Below are 16,333 nucleotides of genomic sequence, written 5' to 3'. Positions count from 1 at the left end.
TCCTTTTCATTTCATTCATCTGCAGTCCTGAGAATGATCAGTTGCCATAAAACACTTCCAGTTCTTCCTGTTACTTGCAGCTTTCTTCATTGATGCATAATGGCAGTGGGAGTGTTATTGGAGTAGTTTTCGTTGATGTGACCTGGATGTTATGTAGAATTTGTTTAAGGAAGGTATTTCTAGGTCTTCTCCATGGATATTTTCCTTCAGTGAAGGCTTCTGCCACTGTCCATACAAATGCATGTAACAATCTCAGTCGTAGGTAAAGACTAATTTGACTTGGCACACAGTAATCGCTTCTTTTGCTTACGACCTGTTTCGGCCTGAGCAGTACGACATTTAACTTCAGTGGTGCACCTTTCATCCCTGTAATCTTCTGATGTAGGTAAGTGAAAGATTTGACTTGTTCTATATCTGAGTCATCAATCTTTAAGTGAAGAAGTTTTGAGATCTCGAGTGTCATGCATTTTGTTGTTTAGACCATAGTTCTGTACTGTTGATGCAATTCTTGATAGCATTGCCTGCGAGGTAGATGAGCTACGAGCTAGAGTGGCTTGTTCTACAAACTGAATTACTTGCATAAGCATTCCATTGATTTTTACTCCTAGTCTTATGTCTTACCGGGCGAGTTGGCCGTGCGGTTAGGGGCACGCAGCTGTGAGCTTGCATCGGGAGACAGTGGGTTCGAAACCCACTGTCGGTACCCCTGAAGATGGTTTTCCATGGTTTCCCATTTTCACACCAGGCACACACAGCTGGGGCTGTACCTTAATTAAGGCCACAACCGCTTCCTTCCGGTTCCTAGGTCTTTCCTATCCCGTCGTTGCCATAAGACCTATCTGTGTTGGTGCGACGTAAAACAAATAGTAAGTCTTATGACTTGTAAAGCTTCCACTATCATCACCAATGGTATTCACCAAAAGTGGCGAGAGGCTGATCTGAGTGGCTCAGACGGTTGACTGGCCTTCTGTCCCCAACTTGGCAGGTTCTATCTTGGCTGAGTCAGGTGATATTTGAAGGTTCTCAAATACATCAGCCTTGTGTCAGTAGATTTACTGGCATGTAAAAGAACTCCTGCGGAACTAAATTCCAGTACCTTGGCGTCTTCGAAAGCCATAAAAGTAACAAGTGGGACGTAAAGCCAATAACATTATTATTATTATTATTATTATTATTATTATTATTATTATTATTATTATCTTTGTCGTAGTTTTTTCTTTTCATTTTTATTTCTTTTAGCGACTGGATTAGTAAGAACATCTTGCAAACGTACAACTTCATTTTGACCATTGTAGTGGTCCCATATGAGTGAGGTGATTGTTCTTATACTCCTACACTCCTTAATAATGGAATTAATTTGTGCCAGAAAGCTCTATCAATTACTTTTCATACTCAAATCATTGCGCCGCACGTGGTTATTGGGTATCCTCTCTTTCTTCCATTTAGCCCACGTTGGCATTCAAGAAAATCTGCGGCTGAAGTTGGAGAACATCTCAGGGATTACGTTAAATATAAAATATTTTACGTGACTTCGACTGAGAATTATCCGTTATCTCTCCTTCATTTGCGATATTTAAGTTTTAGGGACCTTTGTGCCTTAAAAATTCAACTGCAGATTCTACAACTTATTATTAACTATAACATTAACTTATTTATAATCTATAAAATAATAATAATAATAATAATAATAATAGATCAAATTCATAATAACTATTATTTATTCAAAATAATGTAGTATGTTTTAGATAAGTTAAACCTTTGATTCCAATATTTTTTTACTATTTACACTAATATTTCTCTGAAAGTATTGTTTTGTATTCATTCTCTTGATCTTGACATTCTAGTTCGCAATCATAGAATATACTATCAGCTGTTCCAAGTCTGACTCGTTGGCTGAATGTTCAGCGTACTGGCCTTCGGTTCAGAGGGTCCCGGGTTCGATTCCCGGCCGGGTCGGGGATTTTAACCTTAATTGGTTAATTCCATTGGCCCGGGGGCTGGGTGTTTGTGCTGTCCCCAACATCCCTGCAACTCACACACCACACATAACACTATCCTCCACCACAATAACACGCAGTTACCTACAAATGGCAGATGCCGCCCACCCTCATCGGAGGGTCTGCCTTACAAGGGCTGCACTCGGCTAGAAATAGCCACACGAAAAAAGAAAAAAAAAGCTCTTCCAAGGTTTTGACTTCATAAACAAATATAATTTCTCTCCTTGGAAGTTTGCTCAGATTGAAATTACTTAAATGAAAGTCAACTTGACCTTGCATAAATTACTATTCACATCTCCTATGTCTCTTATTGAAGAATAAATATTCAAGAATTCTTTATGTTGAGAAAAAAAATAACTCAATTAACATGTTTGAAAGTATTGAAATTATACAATAAGAATAAAATAAAATTCTTCAGGTCAACTAAGAATGATTAGGGCAGATTATTTCATTCATCTTCGATGTACGCGATGAATTATTTGATTAAACATACGCAGAATAAGATTAGTTTCACTTTTGTAGCTTTCAATGGCTACCTATCATAATTTTTAAAAAATATTATTAATCATGAATAGTTATATTCGAAATACTTTCCTAAGAAATAGGTAAAATTGTCGTAAATAGTTTCAACAAATTTGTTGACGGGTTGTATTTAAGTCATATCACTTCATAAAATTCAATCATATGATTGCAAGTCGACAAGGAAATACAATGGATGAACTTCCTAATTCTTTAATAGTGATAGGCTAACGTAATGAAGACACTAAGATCGTATCTGCTATCAATGATCTGCTATTTCAGCTTAAATCAGCTTAAATCTTAAATATAATATGAAATTCTCTTTGAAGTTGCCATCAGAGTCTTAATTATAGGTTACTTGAAATTATTTTTGATGACCATAATCTATTATTGTCTCGTAAGTCCATTATCAAATTTCCATAAGCTCATAGGTTATTCCATATTTTACATCATTACTAGCATCTATTATAACCTTGATCCATATTTGCGTTACTTAATCTTTCATCAATTAACCTTATATAAAAATATTTCCTCATACGTTGTCATATTTATCATATTTCCTCAACTACTTTATCCAAGATAATATTATTCCTTAATCTTACATTCCTTACTTCATATTTTCAAATATTTATATCGCCGCATATGCAAATATTATTTAATCAATTCAATGTAATGCACAACTCAATTAACAATGTGGGACACATCGGATACCAGTCGCCTCGCTGTGTATGAATTTTGTAGTATCATGTTTCACAGCCTTGGCAATGTCTTCCCATGCCCCAAACTGTCTCCCTCGCATTGGTTTTTTTCACTTTGGGGTAGAGGTCACTTAGATAGGTCCAGTGAGTATGGCGGGTGTTCCAGTACTTTTCCCATCTCAGCGCTGAAGTTGTCTCCGTACAGCCTCTGCTACATGTGTTCTGCGTTGTTGTTGTCATGGAGAAGGATGACATTGTTTCAGCTTGTAACTCAAGTAGTGTCCATCTTGTGTCCACATCCATGCACTGGGTAATTACTGCATGTGGCACATCAGTCCAGACACTAACAGGTCTTCTGGTCTGTTGCACATCACTGCTTAGTTCACGTCTGTGCTGAAATGCTGCTGCCCATCTTGGAATGGATTGGTTGGAAGACTATTATTTCAGATCAAAAATTAGATGTATGGCTTTTCAGGCGTTTGCTCTATTAACCAGCATTTTGTCTTAGGTCTGTCACTAGACTCTTCAGAGTGGGATGTGTCAGACCCTACCCACTGATGCTGGGGTGTATGCAGGTGAACTTATCAGAAGCCTTTTATGTGGCACAGTCTGATAACTGCATACGGGAGATAAAACTCCACAATGGAATTAATGCCCGCCTAGCAATTCCAAATGGAAATTCTAAGTTCCCATGGGGGGAATTAGATATTTTCCACCAATAGAGCATATCAAAAATCAGATCAAAACTTAGATGTATGGCTTTTCAGGCGTTTGCTCTATTAACCAGCATTTCGTCTTAGGTCTGACACTAGACTCTTCAGAGTGGGATGTGTCAGATCCTACTATCAGATTTGTACTATCACTGCTCACTGGATGACTAGCCAGTTTGTTTGAGATTGCATTTCTGTAATCTGTAGCAATGGATTCAGTTTGAAGTTTAGAGGTATCTAAGTTCTTTCTGGGCAGGTTGTGGATGGATCTTTTTGGTTTGCGACAGATTGAGATTCTCAACCGGATAAAAAGGAGCTTATGATCTGTCCAGCAGTAATCGATGTTTCTTGCTGTCCTTGTAACAAGGACATCTTTTTTACTGTATAACATTGCTTGGTGATGTTATCATCAAGGATGTGCCAGTGCTTTGAGCGAGGATGCATCCAAGTAATCTTGTATCAGTTAGGCAGGAGGAACTGAGTATTAGTAATAAAGAGTTTATGTTCAGCACATAAACCAAGCAGCAGTAGACCATTGGCATTACAGTTGCCAAGTCCATATTTTCTCATCACATTGCCTCATAATTGGTGATCTTTATCAACTCTGGCATTGAAATCGCCAAGTAGTAAGAGTTTGTCTCTTGGTGGTACTTTGGTGACGGTAGTGCTCAGCAAGTTGTAGAATTGGTCTATAGCTTCTACATCAGCATCCAAGGATTCAGAGAGTCATAATTCTTTTGCTGACAGCAGTTGGAATTAGCTGATAATCATTCACCAATGTGGTCTTCACAGCGAATCCAACACCATGAATGCGGAGTTCTCCCTATCCTTTCCCTTCCAGGAGATTGTGTAGCCTGAGCTGAACCCTGTAAGTTTACCTTAGCTGGACAGTCTGGTTTCACTTAAGGCAGCAATATCAATGTTCATTCATCCAAGCTCATGGGTGACAAGCACTGTACCTTCTCTCAGATCTGTTATTGTCTTTCAAATCAAGTAGGGTCCAAACATTCCTGGTTCCTATAATCAAAGTTTTGGTAATCTTCATTTTTCGACCGCATAAGAGCTGACTCATTTGGTGCGGCCTCCCAGCCAGCTGAGAGTGTGACTACCAATGTTTAGGCCACATTTTCTAGGGCCTTCCTCATTCATGGTGGGCAGCGGTGATCCTAAATAGGCCTGCCCAAACACAGATGCAGGACTGAATTCCTGAGAAGTCATGGGGTTACATGTAACAAGCTTTAACAGCTTCATTTCTAATAATAATAATCCCGTATTGACTATATATCCAATAGAGATTATGTAAGATAAACTTAAATATTATAAACAAGTGGTCCGCCTATTCAATACAATTTATAATTTATTATATCATTACATATTTTGTCCCCTAAGGGGCATCATCAGCTATAATAAATTAACATTAATATATCAGAATACAAAATAGATATTATTAAAATTGGCAAGACACATTAAAAAACATTGATGCATGGTATGACATTTTAGCAAATTTTGTTAAAATTATAAGTCATATGATCGATAAAAACAGTTGAATTGTCCATTAAACTCTTGAAAATGTTCTTGGAAATAACAGTTCTGCTTTATAAATTCTTAAATGATCACTGTTGTGAATAGCACTCATTTAAAGTATTTCATGATGAAAGATTGTTAGGTCTTTGATATGCATTTCTTAAATAGTATATACATTGAATGCGTCAGAATTTAAAGTCATCTCGGGGGCCGTAGTGTAAAGCACTTTGTAGTAATGAATATTATTTTGTCTGAAATAAAAAATAAAAAACTAAGTGTGAGTAATGAGAGATGGAAGATGAAATGAATTAATATAATATAATATAATCTTGTTACTTACTCCTTATTATTGGCCCCGATGTGTACAGAAGAACTCACTTCTACTGAGGTAAGTGTGTATCTGATTCAAAACAACTACTGGTAGTTTCTACGCTGAGCGAGGAGTGTGGAGGGGAAGTGGGAGGGTGTGTCCTAGGGTGAACGACCTGAGTGTCATTTATAGCCATTCTTATATGCTATATAGTATGTAGTATTAATTTCTTTTTCTAGATCCTGGGTTGAAAGTGGAATATTGAAAGCTCTGTAAATCATACTTTTAAAAAAAGGCTCTTTTACGAACTCCCGGGTGTATAGAATCATTTTTGATCATGTTGACGGTCTGCGTTGGTTTTCTAAAAATTTTAAATGAAAGGTTTTTGTCATTTCTAGTAATTTTCAAGTCTAAATAATTTAAAATGTTATTTACTTCAGAGTCAAGTGTGACCTTGATGTATGGATCAAGAGAGTTGAGTTGGTTTAAAAAGGTTTGGCCATTAGGAATTCTTTCGTCTAATATTACAAAGGTGTCATCTACAAATCTAGACCATTGGAACAAACCTTCTTATCGATAATTTTAGTTTTTTCCATGTGATAAATATAAATTTCGGCTAAGATGCCTGATGCTGGGGCGCCCGTCGGAAGACCTCTTTGTTGGTAGATTTTGTTGTTAAACATAAAATATCAATCAATCAATACTGATATGCATTTAGGGCAGTCGCCCAGGTGGCAGATTCCCTATCTGTTGCTTTCCTAGCCTTTTCCTAAATGATTTCAAAGAAATTGGAAATTTATTGAACATCTCCCTTGGTAAGTTATTCCAATCCCTAACTCCCCTTCCTATAAATGAATATTTGCCCCAGTTTGTCCTCTTGAATTCCAACTTTATCTTCATATTGTGATCTTTCCTACTTTTATAAACGCCATTCAAACTTATTCGTCTACTAATGTCATTCCACGCCATCTCTCCGCTGACAGCTCGGAACATACCACTTATGATATACTAACAATTTGTATTGAAAAGGTGGGTCAAAATAACCAACAAATTGTTAGTATATCATAGCATAGTTCAATACGGGTCTAATAATGAGATTAGTTACATGTAACATACCACTTAGTCGAGCAGCTCTTCTTCTTTCTCTCAATTCTTCCCAACCCAAACTTTGCAACATTTTTGTAACGCTACTCTTTTGTCGGAAATCACCCAGAACAAATCGAGCTGCTTTTCTTTGGATTTTTTCCAGTTCTTGAATCAGGTAATCCTGGTGAGGGTCCCATACACTGGAACCATACTCTAGTTGGGGTCTTACCAGAGACTTATATGCCCTCTCCTTTACATCCTTACTACAACCCCTAAACACCCTCATAACCATGTGCAGAGATCTGTACCCTTTATTTACAATCCCATTTATGTGATTACCCCAATGAAGATCTTTCCTTATATTAACACCTAGATACTTACAATGATCCCCAAAAGGAACTTTCACCCCATCAACGCAGTAATTAAAACTGAGAGGACTTTTCCTATTTGTGAAACTCACAACCTGACTTTTAACCCCGTTTATCAACATACCATTGCCTGCTGTCCATCTCACAACATTTTCGAGGTCACGTTGCAGTTGCTCACAATCTTGTAATTTATTTATCACTCTATAGAGAATAACATCATCCGCAAAAAGCCTTACCTCCGATTCCACTCCTTTACTCATATCATTTATATATATAAGAAAACATAAAGGTCCGATAATACTGCCTTGAGGAATTCCCCTCTTAATTATTACAGGGTCAGATAAAGCTTTACCTACTCTAATTCTCTGAGATTGGATCAAATTCTCTTTAATAATGTTAATAGTTTCTTTTATTTCTTTAATTTAGTCACTTGAGTCTTCATGAAATAAACAAATTTCTAATTGTCCTAGACTTTGTCTTAAACAATAACTATTTTATGTTTAACAACAAAATCTACCAACAAAGTGGTCAACTCACACACCACACATAACACTATCCTCCACCACAATAACACGCAGTTACCTACACATGACAGATGCCGCCCACCCTCATCAAAGGATCTGCCTTACAAGGGCTGCACCCGGCTAGAAATAGTCTCATGAAATTATTATGGCTGAACACTTGGCTGCCTGAGGTACATGGGCCTCTTTACGGCTAGCTGTTTGCATCATTTGAGAAGCTTAACTGCCGTCTGGGTTTCTTATTCACTTGGGTGACATGGTTTTATCCATTCTATGAAGGTACTAAACGAATTACTCATGGTTGGATAGAAATTTTGTTTGGATGAATGAGGGTAGTATGTTGGTGTCCTGTTGGCTATATACATCTGGAAAGAACAATTTTGTCCTCTCATTACTGGGGCAATCTAATAAGAAAGAACAGTGCTGTTAATATGGTTAGTATGCATTGTGTTTGTCAGATTTTTCCTACAGTTTTATTGATGAGAGGATTATGTAATGTTACTGTAAAATTGATTGTTTTATTTTTGTTTCTTCTTTATAGTAGCTACATCAACGTGTATTGTGAGTTCAGCATCAGACAGTGTTGTTAGTAGCCAGGCAAGCACTGAGGAAGAGCCTCAAACTGTACCGTCTTCACCTTCCACCAAGAAAAGTTTCTTCAAGAAGAATATTGAAGATGGAATGGATCGAGTCCTTGAGACAGTCAATTTCCAAAAAAAGTTTTCATCTCTCCCAGAGTTCAATCCACAAGGCTGTCAGTCCCCTAGTGCCATCTCAGTGCCCTCCAGTCCTCGAGTATTTGTGCAGAACTACCGAAAAAAGCAACACCGGCCTTCAGGTATATACTGCAAGATCATTATGTGCTCATAAGTAATTTACCTTTAAACCTTAAGGTTGATTATCTTTATGTGCTTAATTAGTACATGTTAAGTGATAAATGAAATGTTAATGGCTGACATAGAGCAAATTGTTAAAGGAAAATCTTTTATATGTAAAGATTGGAAAAATTTCTGGGAAAATCACTTGGTTGGATTAAAATAAACTTTTCTTCAAAATGTTGAGTTAGCTGTAAAGCACATGTGAATATTGGCTAATTTAAGAAATTCAGATTCTGTTCAGATGTTAGTTGTCCAGTGAATAGGTTTTCTTCAAAACATATTTTATTGTCCATTATTCATTCTTGTTAGATGAAGTTGGTGTTATGCCCATGTACAAGATGGTTTAAATATAACCAAGACTGATACTTCTTCCTACATCTATGTCTTTTCTAGGGACGAGTTTTGTCAGCTTTGAAGTTATGTAAGATAATTTTCTGTATGGAGTGTTAATGGCAATGTAAAATCCTCAGCCTGTTTCCAATCATTTGACCGCTTTATGAATGGAAAGAATGTAGTGCCCATCTAGCGGCAAGGATATGAATTGCGCTGGCTGCTGAAGCCTGTTACACTTATCTGGGGCAATGATTGATGACTGACAGATGAAATGAAATGATATTGGAGAGTACAGTAGAGTAAATTAATGTATTATTTGGGTCCACCTTTTCAATACAAAATGTAAATAGTTTAAATTACATAAATGATTAGGGACTAGTTTCGACCTAGTAATAGGTCATCGTCAGCCTAAAGCAAAATTAAAACACAAATAACGAAGAAATTAAACAATTAAACAATGATCTTAAAAAAGAATTGAACAATATCCGTATGTTTGCTAAACTCAGTGGATACCAAGGCCCCACACCGCTGGCTGCGCAGAAGCGTGTGACTGGGGAAGACATGTCCATGCGCGTACCGCCATGTTGCGGGCGCTCCTAAGCTTGACGCGGAGATCGTGTGGAATTCATCCTTTAACTTACATTTCGCACACATGAAAACAATCGCCTTATAAAATAATTGACAGCCTACACCGACTACCGTATACACACGCAATAAATATACATAATATCAAGACTGTGGTAATATTAAAATATACTTCTGTATAAAAACTGAACAGTCTACACAAATCCTTTGGATAGCCTATAGGTGGCGCACCTTAAAGATAAACCTTCAGCAGACTGAATAAGAAGACTGAAAAATACACTTGCGGTACCTCGAAAATGATCAGGTCGCTCACTTTAATATAAGGGCCATGTTTGTAACTGATGTGTTTGAACATTGTACGTATGGCAAGAAGGCCAGACTCAGAGGGTGAGAATCACGTGGCAATCTGTCTCTTGAGAAACCTAGGATCAACAATTATTTAGCTTTATTGAAAATACGAAGACATGTTCAAAAAGCGGCCTACAACTTTAGTATGATTACATATCGTGAGATAAAAATTACCTGTCTCTCAGCAGACTGGAGAACACATAAATTAAATATTTTACAAACTCCTGTACCGATAACAATAATATTCAATATCAACAAAAAAGGAAACCTGTGAAATAAAATCTTTCTATGAAAGGTACATAGCTTATGATTCCTCTCAGATAAGTCATTACAGCAAGCTTTACTCAATTATCTGAACAGATTGTTTAAAAAGTACATGACTGCAGAAATCTTTCTAAAACAATCAGATACATGTTTTATCATTTTCTGAATATGAAACGCCGGCTCTGCGGTGTAGGGGTAGCGTGTCTACTTCATACCGGGAGGCTCCGGGTTCAATCCCCGGCCAGGTCAGAGATTTGTACCTGGATCTAAGTGCTGGTTCGAGGTCCACTCAGCATACGTGATTACAATTGCGGAGCCATCTGACGGTGACATAACGGCCGAGAGGATTCGCCGTGCTGACCACATGACACCTCGTAATCTGCGCGCCGTCAAGCTGAGCAGCGGTCGCTTAGTACGCCATGGCCTTTCGGGCCTATTGTGCCATAGGGTTTGGTATGGATATGAAATAACGTAATTGGATGAGTAGAAGTTAAATTATCATGTTTGTGTGATTTGGATTTAGGTAAATGCTGCCTGACATTCGTTACACTGGTGCTAGCCTTTTGTTGTGTATTTCTTAAAATGAAATAAATGTCTAGAGTTAGTTTGAGTTTCTCTGCGCGGTTTAGGCCTAAGCTTTATTTTTTTACAATTTTTTTACGTCGTACCGGCACAGATAGATCTTATGGCGACGATGGGATAGGAAAGGTGGTGGTGGTGATTATTGTTTTAAGAGGAAGTACAACTAGGCAATCATCCTCTATATAACACTAATCAGACAAGAAAACTGGAAGGGGTCCGACACTTCGAAAAATGAAGGTATCGGCCAAAGGAAGACAAGGGCCACGAAGGGCGTGAAAATGAGGATAGGAAAGGCCTAGGAATGGGAAGGAAGAGCATGTGGCCTTAATTAAAAGTACAGCCCAAGCATTTGCCTGGTGTGAAAATGGGAAACCACGGAAAATCATCTTCAGGGCTGCCGACAGGGGGGTTCGAACCCACTATATCCCGGATGCAAGCTCACAGCTGCGCGGTCTTAACCGCACGGCCAACTCGCCCGGTTAGGCTTAAGTAAGAATGTTATCATTTAAGATGTAAAACCCTCCCCCATAATATTATCTTCTTAAATATTACTGCTTTTACAAACTCATTCTGAATTAACATTATCTGATTACATAAAAAATTGAAAGTGCGTTCTAATTTTTCTCTAATATGAGCACCATGGTTTACACCAGAAAGAAAATAAAATGAAATTGAAAGTAAAGCACTTGCAAACAAAAAAAGATTGATATCATAGTGAAAAGTTAATTTGATTAGCATTTTCTAATGCAGACTAGGATCGACAAGATTGTAATGAGCTTTGTTTAGACTCTGTATTGTCAGATTTTTCTGGAATAGCGTGTTAACAATTGTATTCTTTTATTATAAAGCAAGTGGAAAAAATTGGAGAAATTAATACATACGATACTAATAAATCATTTTTCAGATAATTGATAATTTGAAGCAATACGTTACCCTAATATTAGAAGGTTTTATCAAGTTGTATCAATCATATCTTACGGATTGTAGGCCCAGGTTTATCAAATTTGTAATACCGCTACACAGTATGTATGAAAAATATGTAGGCCTAGTCTTTTTCAGAACAGCTTTTTAATTCTAAACAATTATCCCCGATGAATTGGAAAAAGGCAAACAAGAAAAAGAAGCCCAAGTATTCTAAATTTCATGTCTATGCGTTCTGTGAATCAACCACCCTATAACCTGTTTAGTTCTCGATTATGGTAAATGAAAGTTATTTTTAGCAGTTCAATTTCTACTCACATGTGAAAATAAATACCAGATCCCTTCTGATAGCAGTCTGTACAAATGAAGGATGCACACGAATTCACCCTCGTGAATATCTTTCCATTCCACAAGTAATGCTAACTTTAGGCCTAATATTGCCGATCAATTAATCTAACGTAATGTATCAGCTCCCACATTCCTTGAAAATATTTGACAATATATTATCACTCCGTCACATATAATACCAAATCAGATCCACCAACAGGCATGATTCAAATCGAAAACATGCAAGGGTCTGTAAACATTACCACATGCTAGCCATCCATTCGAAGCTGAAGCGCCCGCAACATGGCGATGCGCGAAAGTGTTCAATATTCCGCTTAGCATCAGCGCGCTCTGTGAGTCTAGATAAGTAATATTCAAGTCTTTGGTGGATACAATAGTTCTTTCATTGAAGTATTATGAATAAATACAAACATCGTCCTATAACCACTCTAAAAAAGGAAAAACCAAAAGTTTCTTTATTTTCTGCGTTTACGTTCAATAAAGATATTTATAAGATCACTAACATTTTTAAAAAGCATGATGTTAAAATCTTCTTCAGAACCAAGAATAATAACGCTAAAGTCTTACACAACTCATCATCTGTTAATAGAACTGATTGTTTTTCAAAATCCGGTGTATGTAGGGTAAAATGCAACAGCTGCAATTTTTCTTATATTGGACAAACAGGAAGAAGCTTTAAAATACGATACTTGGAACATGTCAATGCCCTAACATACATACATACATTATCATTATAGACTGTTATGCCTTTCAGCGTTCAGTCTGCAAGCCTCTGAGAATTTACTAAACGTCGCCACAATCCTCGATTTGGTACTAGTGTTGTGGCCTCATTTAGTTCTATACCTCTTATCTTCAAATCGTTAGAAACCGAGTCTAACCATCGTCGTCTCTCTTCTCCCTCTACTTCTCTTACCCTCCATAATAGAGTCCATTATTCTCCTAGGTAACCTATCCTCCTCCATTTGCCTCACATGACCCCACCACCGAAGCCGGTTTATGCGTACAGCTTCATCCATCGAATTCATTCCTAAATTAGCCTTTATCTCCTCATTCCGAGTTCCCTCCTGCCATTGTTCCCACCTGTTTGTACCAGCAATCATTCTTGCTACTTTCATGTCTGTTACTTCTAACTTATGAATAAGATATCCTGAGTCCACCCAGCTTTCGCTCCCATAAAGCAAAGTTGGTCTGAAAACAGACCGATGTAAAGATAGTTTTGTCTGGGAGCTGACTTCCTTCTTACAGAATACTGCTGATCGCAACTGCGAGCTCACTGCATTAGCTTTACGACACCTTGATTCAATCTCACTATATTACCATCCTGGGAAAACACACAACCTAAATACTTGAAATGATCGACCTGTTCTAGCTTTGTATCACCAATCTGACATTCAATTCTGTTGGATTTCTTACCTACTGACATCAATTTAGTCTTCGAGAGGCTAATTTTCATACCATACTCATTGCACCTATTTTCAAGTTCCAAGATGTTAGACTGCAGGCTTTCGGCACAGTCTGCCATTAAGACCAAGTCGTCAGCATAGGCCAGGCTGCTTACTACATTTCCACCTAACTGAATCCCTCCCTGCCATTTTATACCTTCCGAATGCCCTAAAACACAATAAATTGTCTGCAGTTGGTCAACACATGAATGATTATAATCATAAATTTACAGACATTAAACATGATATGGTAATTCTCAAAATTATGAATAAAGGACCCCTCCTTAACATAACAGAGAATTGCTTTATAAATCTAGACCAATATTTTAATCCAAACTTCAATCTTAATGACATTTCTGATAAATCGAACATTCTTTTTGACTTGCTCATTCAGCTTTTCAGACAATCAACATCTAATTTTAAAGGTCCGATTTTTCATTCTATTTATAGTACTTTTCTTAAACAATCTTCCATATTCCCACATCCCTCAGCCCCACCTTAATATCCTCTACCCCTGCCCCCTCTTCTTCTCCTTCCGTTCTTTTTCTCCCTTCACCTCCTCAAGATTTCCTTTGAACCTCACCTACCCCCATTTCTCTCTTCAGCTTATTACAACACGCGTAAATTCCCGTATGACATATTTTATTTAAATATTTTCTTCCACCTGTCCAATTTTCTTTCTTTCTTTCTTTCTTTCTTTCTTTCTTTCTTTCTTTCTTTCTTTCTTTCTTTCTTTCTTTCCTCGCTGTCATTTATTCAGAGTCAAATGTATGGTCCGCATTGAACTGCAAATTTCTATCCACCTTTAACTCAATATATGTTAATCCTCCTCGTGTAACATCCATCGTCCTTCAAGATTCTAGGAACAGAAGAGCTTTCTTCTAGCGTCTTACTTCGCATCAACATTTTTTTCAAGTTTATAAACATCTTGAGAAGACAATGTTACAGTACTGTAATTTCAATTGATCTCTGAATGAACAGTAGCATCGCTTGAAAACCAACCTTTTCCGATTTCCATGACCAACAACTTAAGTATTACTTTTACAACTTGTTACTTTTATACGGCGCACGGGACTTTTTTTTGGATCTCTATTTTTTAACATAATGTAGCGCATCTCTGGATTCTTAAGCCTCCACGTGCAACAATTACCTTCCTTCAAGTTCCAAAAAACTGAAGAGCCTTTCCAGCCTATGTGTTTTTTACGTCTATGAATATCTTTAAAAACGACGTAACTTCATCTCAGTTGTTCTTCAAATATACAGCAGAAAATTTAAGAAGCCAGCATATGTTGAATTCCTTGACCAGCAGCTGAAAAATTTCCATCCCTATCAACTTTTTAATGCTATACGGCGCACTGGTCTTTAATCGTAAATAAACGACGTGACTTCGGCTCAGTGGTTATTCAATTGGATACCAGTATCTTAAAGGAGTCAGCATATTCTAATCTCCTTATCCAGCAACTCAAGAATTCTTTTCTATAACATCATTTTAGTGCGCACTGGACTTTTTAATGCTATACGGCACACCGGACTTCATTCATAAATAAACGACGTAACTTCGGCTCATTGGTTCTTCAATTGGATACCTGCATCTTAAAGGAGCCAGCATATTCCAGCAACTCAAGGATTCCTATCTATAACTCTTTTTAATATGCACTGGACTTATTATGATTCTCTTTCAGAGAGTTATTTTTTAACATAATGTTGCACAATATCTCACATGGTATGTACTTTTACGAGAACGTATGTGTCTTTACATTGTTTAATTTCTTCGTTATTTGTGTTTTAATTTTGCTTTAGGCTGACGATGACCTATTACTAGGTCGAAACTAGTCCCTAATCATTTATGTAATTTAAACTATTTACATTTTGTATTGAAAAGGTGGACCCAAATAATACATTAATTTACTCTATTGTAATCACAGTTCAATACGGATCTATCATTATGAAACTTATTTCATTTAATATTGGAGAGTGTCGCTGAAATGAAAGATCATATGAAAATTTCATTTCGATCCATATTGATGATTTATCACTATCAACAAGCATGAGAAGGTCCACTTATTCAATACCACCATATTTTCTCGCATAATTAACGCCCTTGCATAATTTACGCATCCCAATATGTTTGGGCCCGAGGTGGAGAAAAGGAAATGTTCACGTATTTGACGCATCCATCACGCAAATCCGGATGCATTTTGAAATAAAGATGTCAATTACTCAGCTAGCAGCCTTCCTATTGCAAAATTGGGCATTCCAAATACTGGGCAATGTATTGTTATCAGACGGTAGGAAATACCATTGCACTAGTTTAGTGAGAGAATAAGCGCAGAACTAACTATTGATGCTCTATTCCAGTCTGGTACAAACATATTTTACGAGTGTTTTGGGAATGGGATATGCGTTTTCTGTGTTTGTTAGTCCGCAGAGAGCAAGAATTCGAGTGTGTATATAATTTTGTGTAGGTATTTCTAGTCTAGTGCAGCCCTTGTAAGGCAGACCCTCCGATGAGGATGGGCGGCATCTGCCATGTGTAGGCAACTGCGTGTTATTGTGGTGGAAGATAGTGTTGTGTGTGGTGTGTGAGTTGCAGGGATGTTGGAGACAGCAAAAATACCCAGCCCCTGGGCCATTGGAATTAACCAATGAAGGTTAAAATCCCTGACCTGTCTGGGAATCGAACCCCGGACCCTCTGAACTGAAGGCCAGTATGCTGACCATTCAGCTAACGAGTCGAACAAGAATTCGAGTAATACTGCATCATATAAACTTGCAGTGATCAGTTACGCTGGAATGTACGGGCATAGGACAGTGGGCCGCAAGTATTCAGTGTCCAAATGCAGCGTGCGCTACCGCGGCAACAGAGAAGTGCACATCAAGTGATCAACAAGTCTCACAG

The 16,333-nt window shown here is 37.5% G+C and overlaps 1 protein-coding gene across 1 annotated transcript in view; it reads left to right on the top strand.

Moving 5' to 3' along the window:
• The window catches only part of cic (Putative transcription factor capicua), a 519,891-nt gene that overhangs the window by 414,049 nt on the left and 89,509 nt on the right, over positions 1-16,333 (top strand). The window contains exon 19 of the mRNA XM_067138869.2: positions 8,275-8,571. Coding sequence (XP_066994970.2) covers positions 8,275-8,571 — 297 coding nt within the window. The remainder of the gene's footprint in view (positions 1-8,274; positions 8,572-16,333) is intronic.

Source organism: Anabrus simplex, chromosome 1 (genome assembly GCF_040414725.1).
Source record: "Anabrus simplex isolate iqAnaSimp1 chromosome 1, ASM4041472v1, whole genome shotgun sequence".
Classification (NCBI taxonomy): Eukaryota; Metazoa; Arthropoda; class Insecta; order Orthoptera; family Tettigoniidae; genus Anabrus; species Anabrus simplex.
Note: the sequence above shows the minus strand (reverse complement) of the source record. Positions and strands in the feature narration are given on the sequence as shown.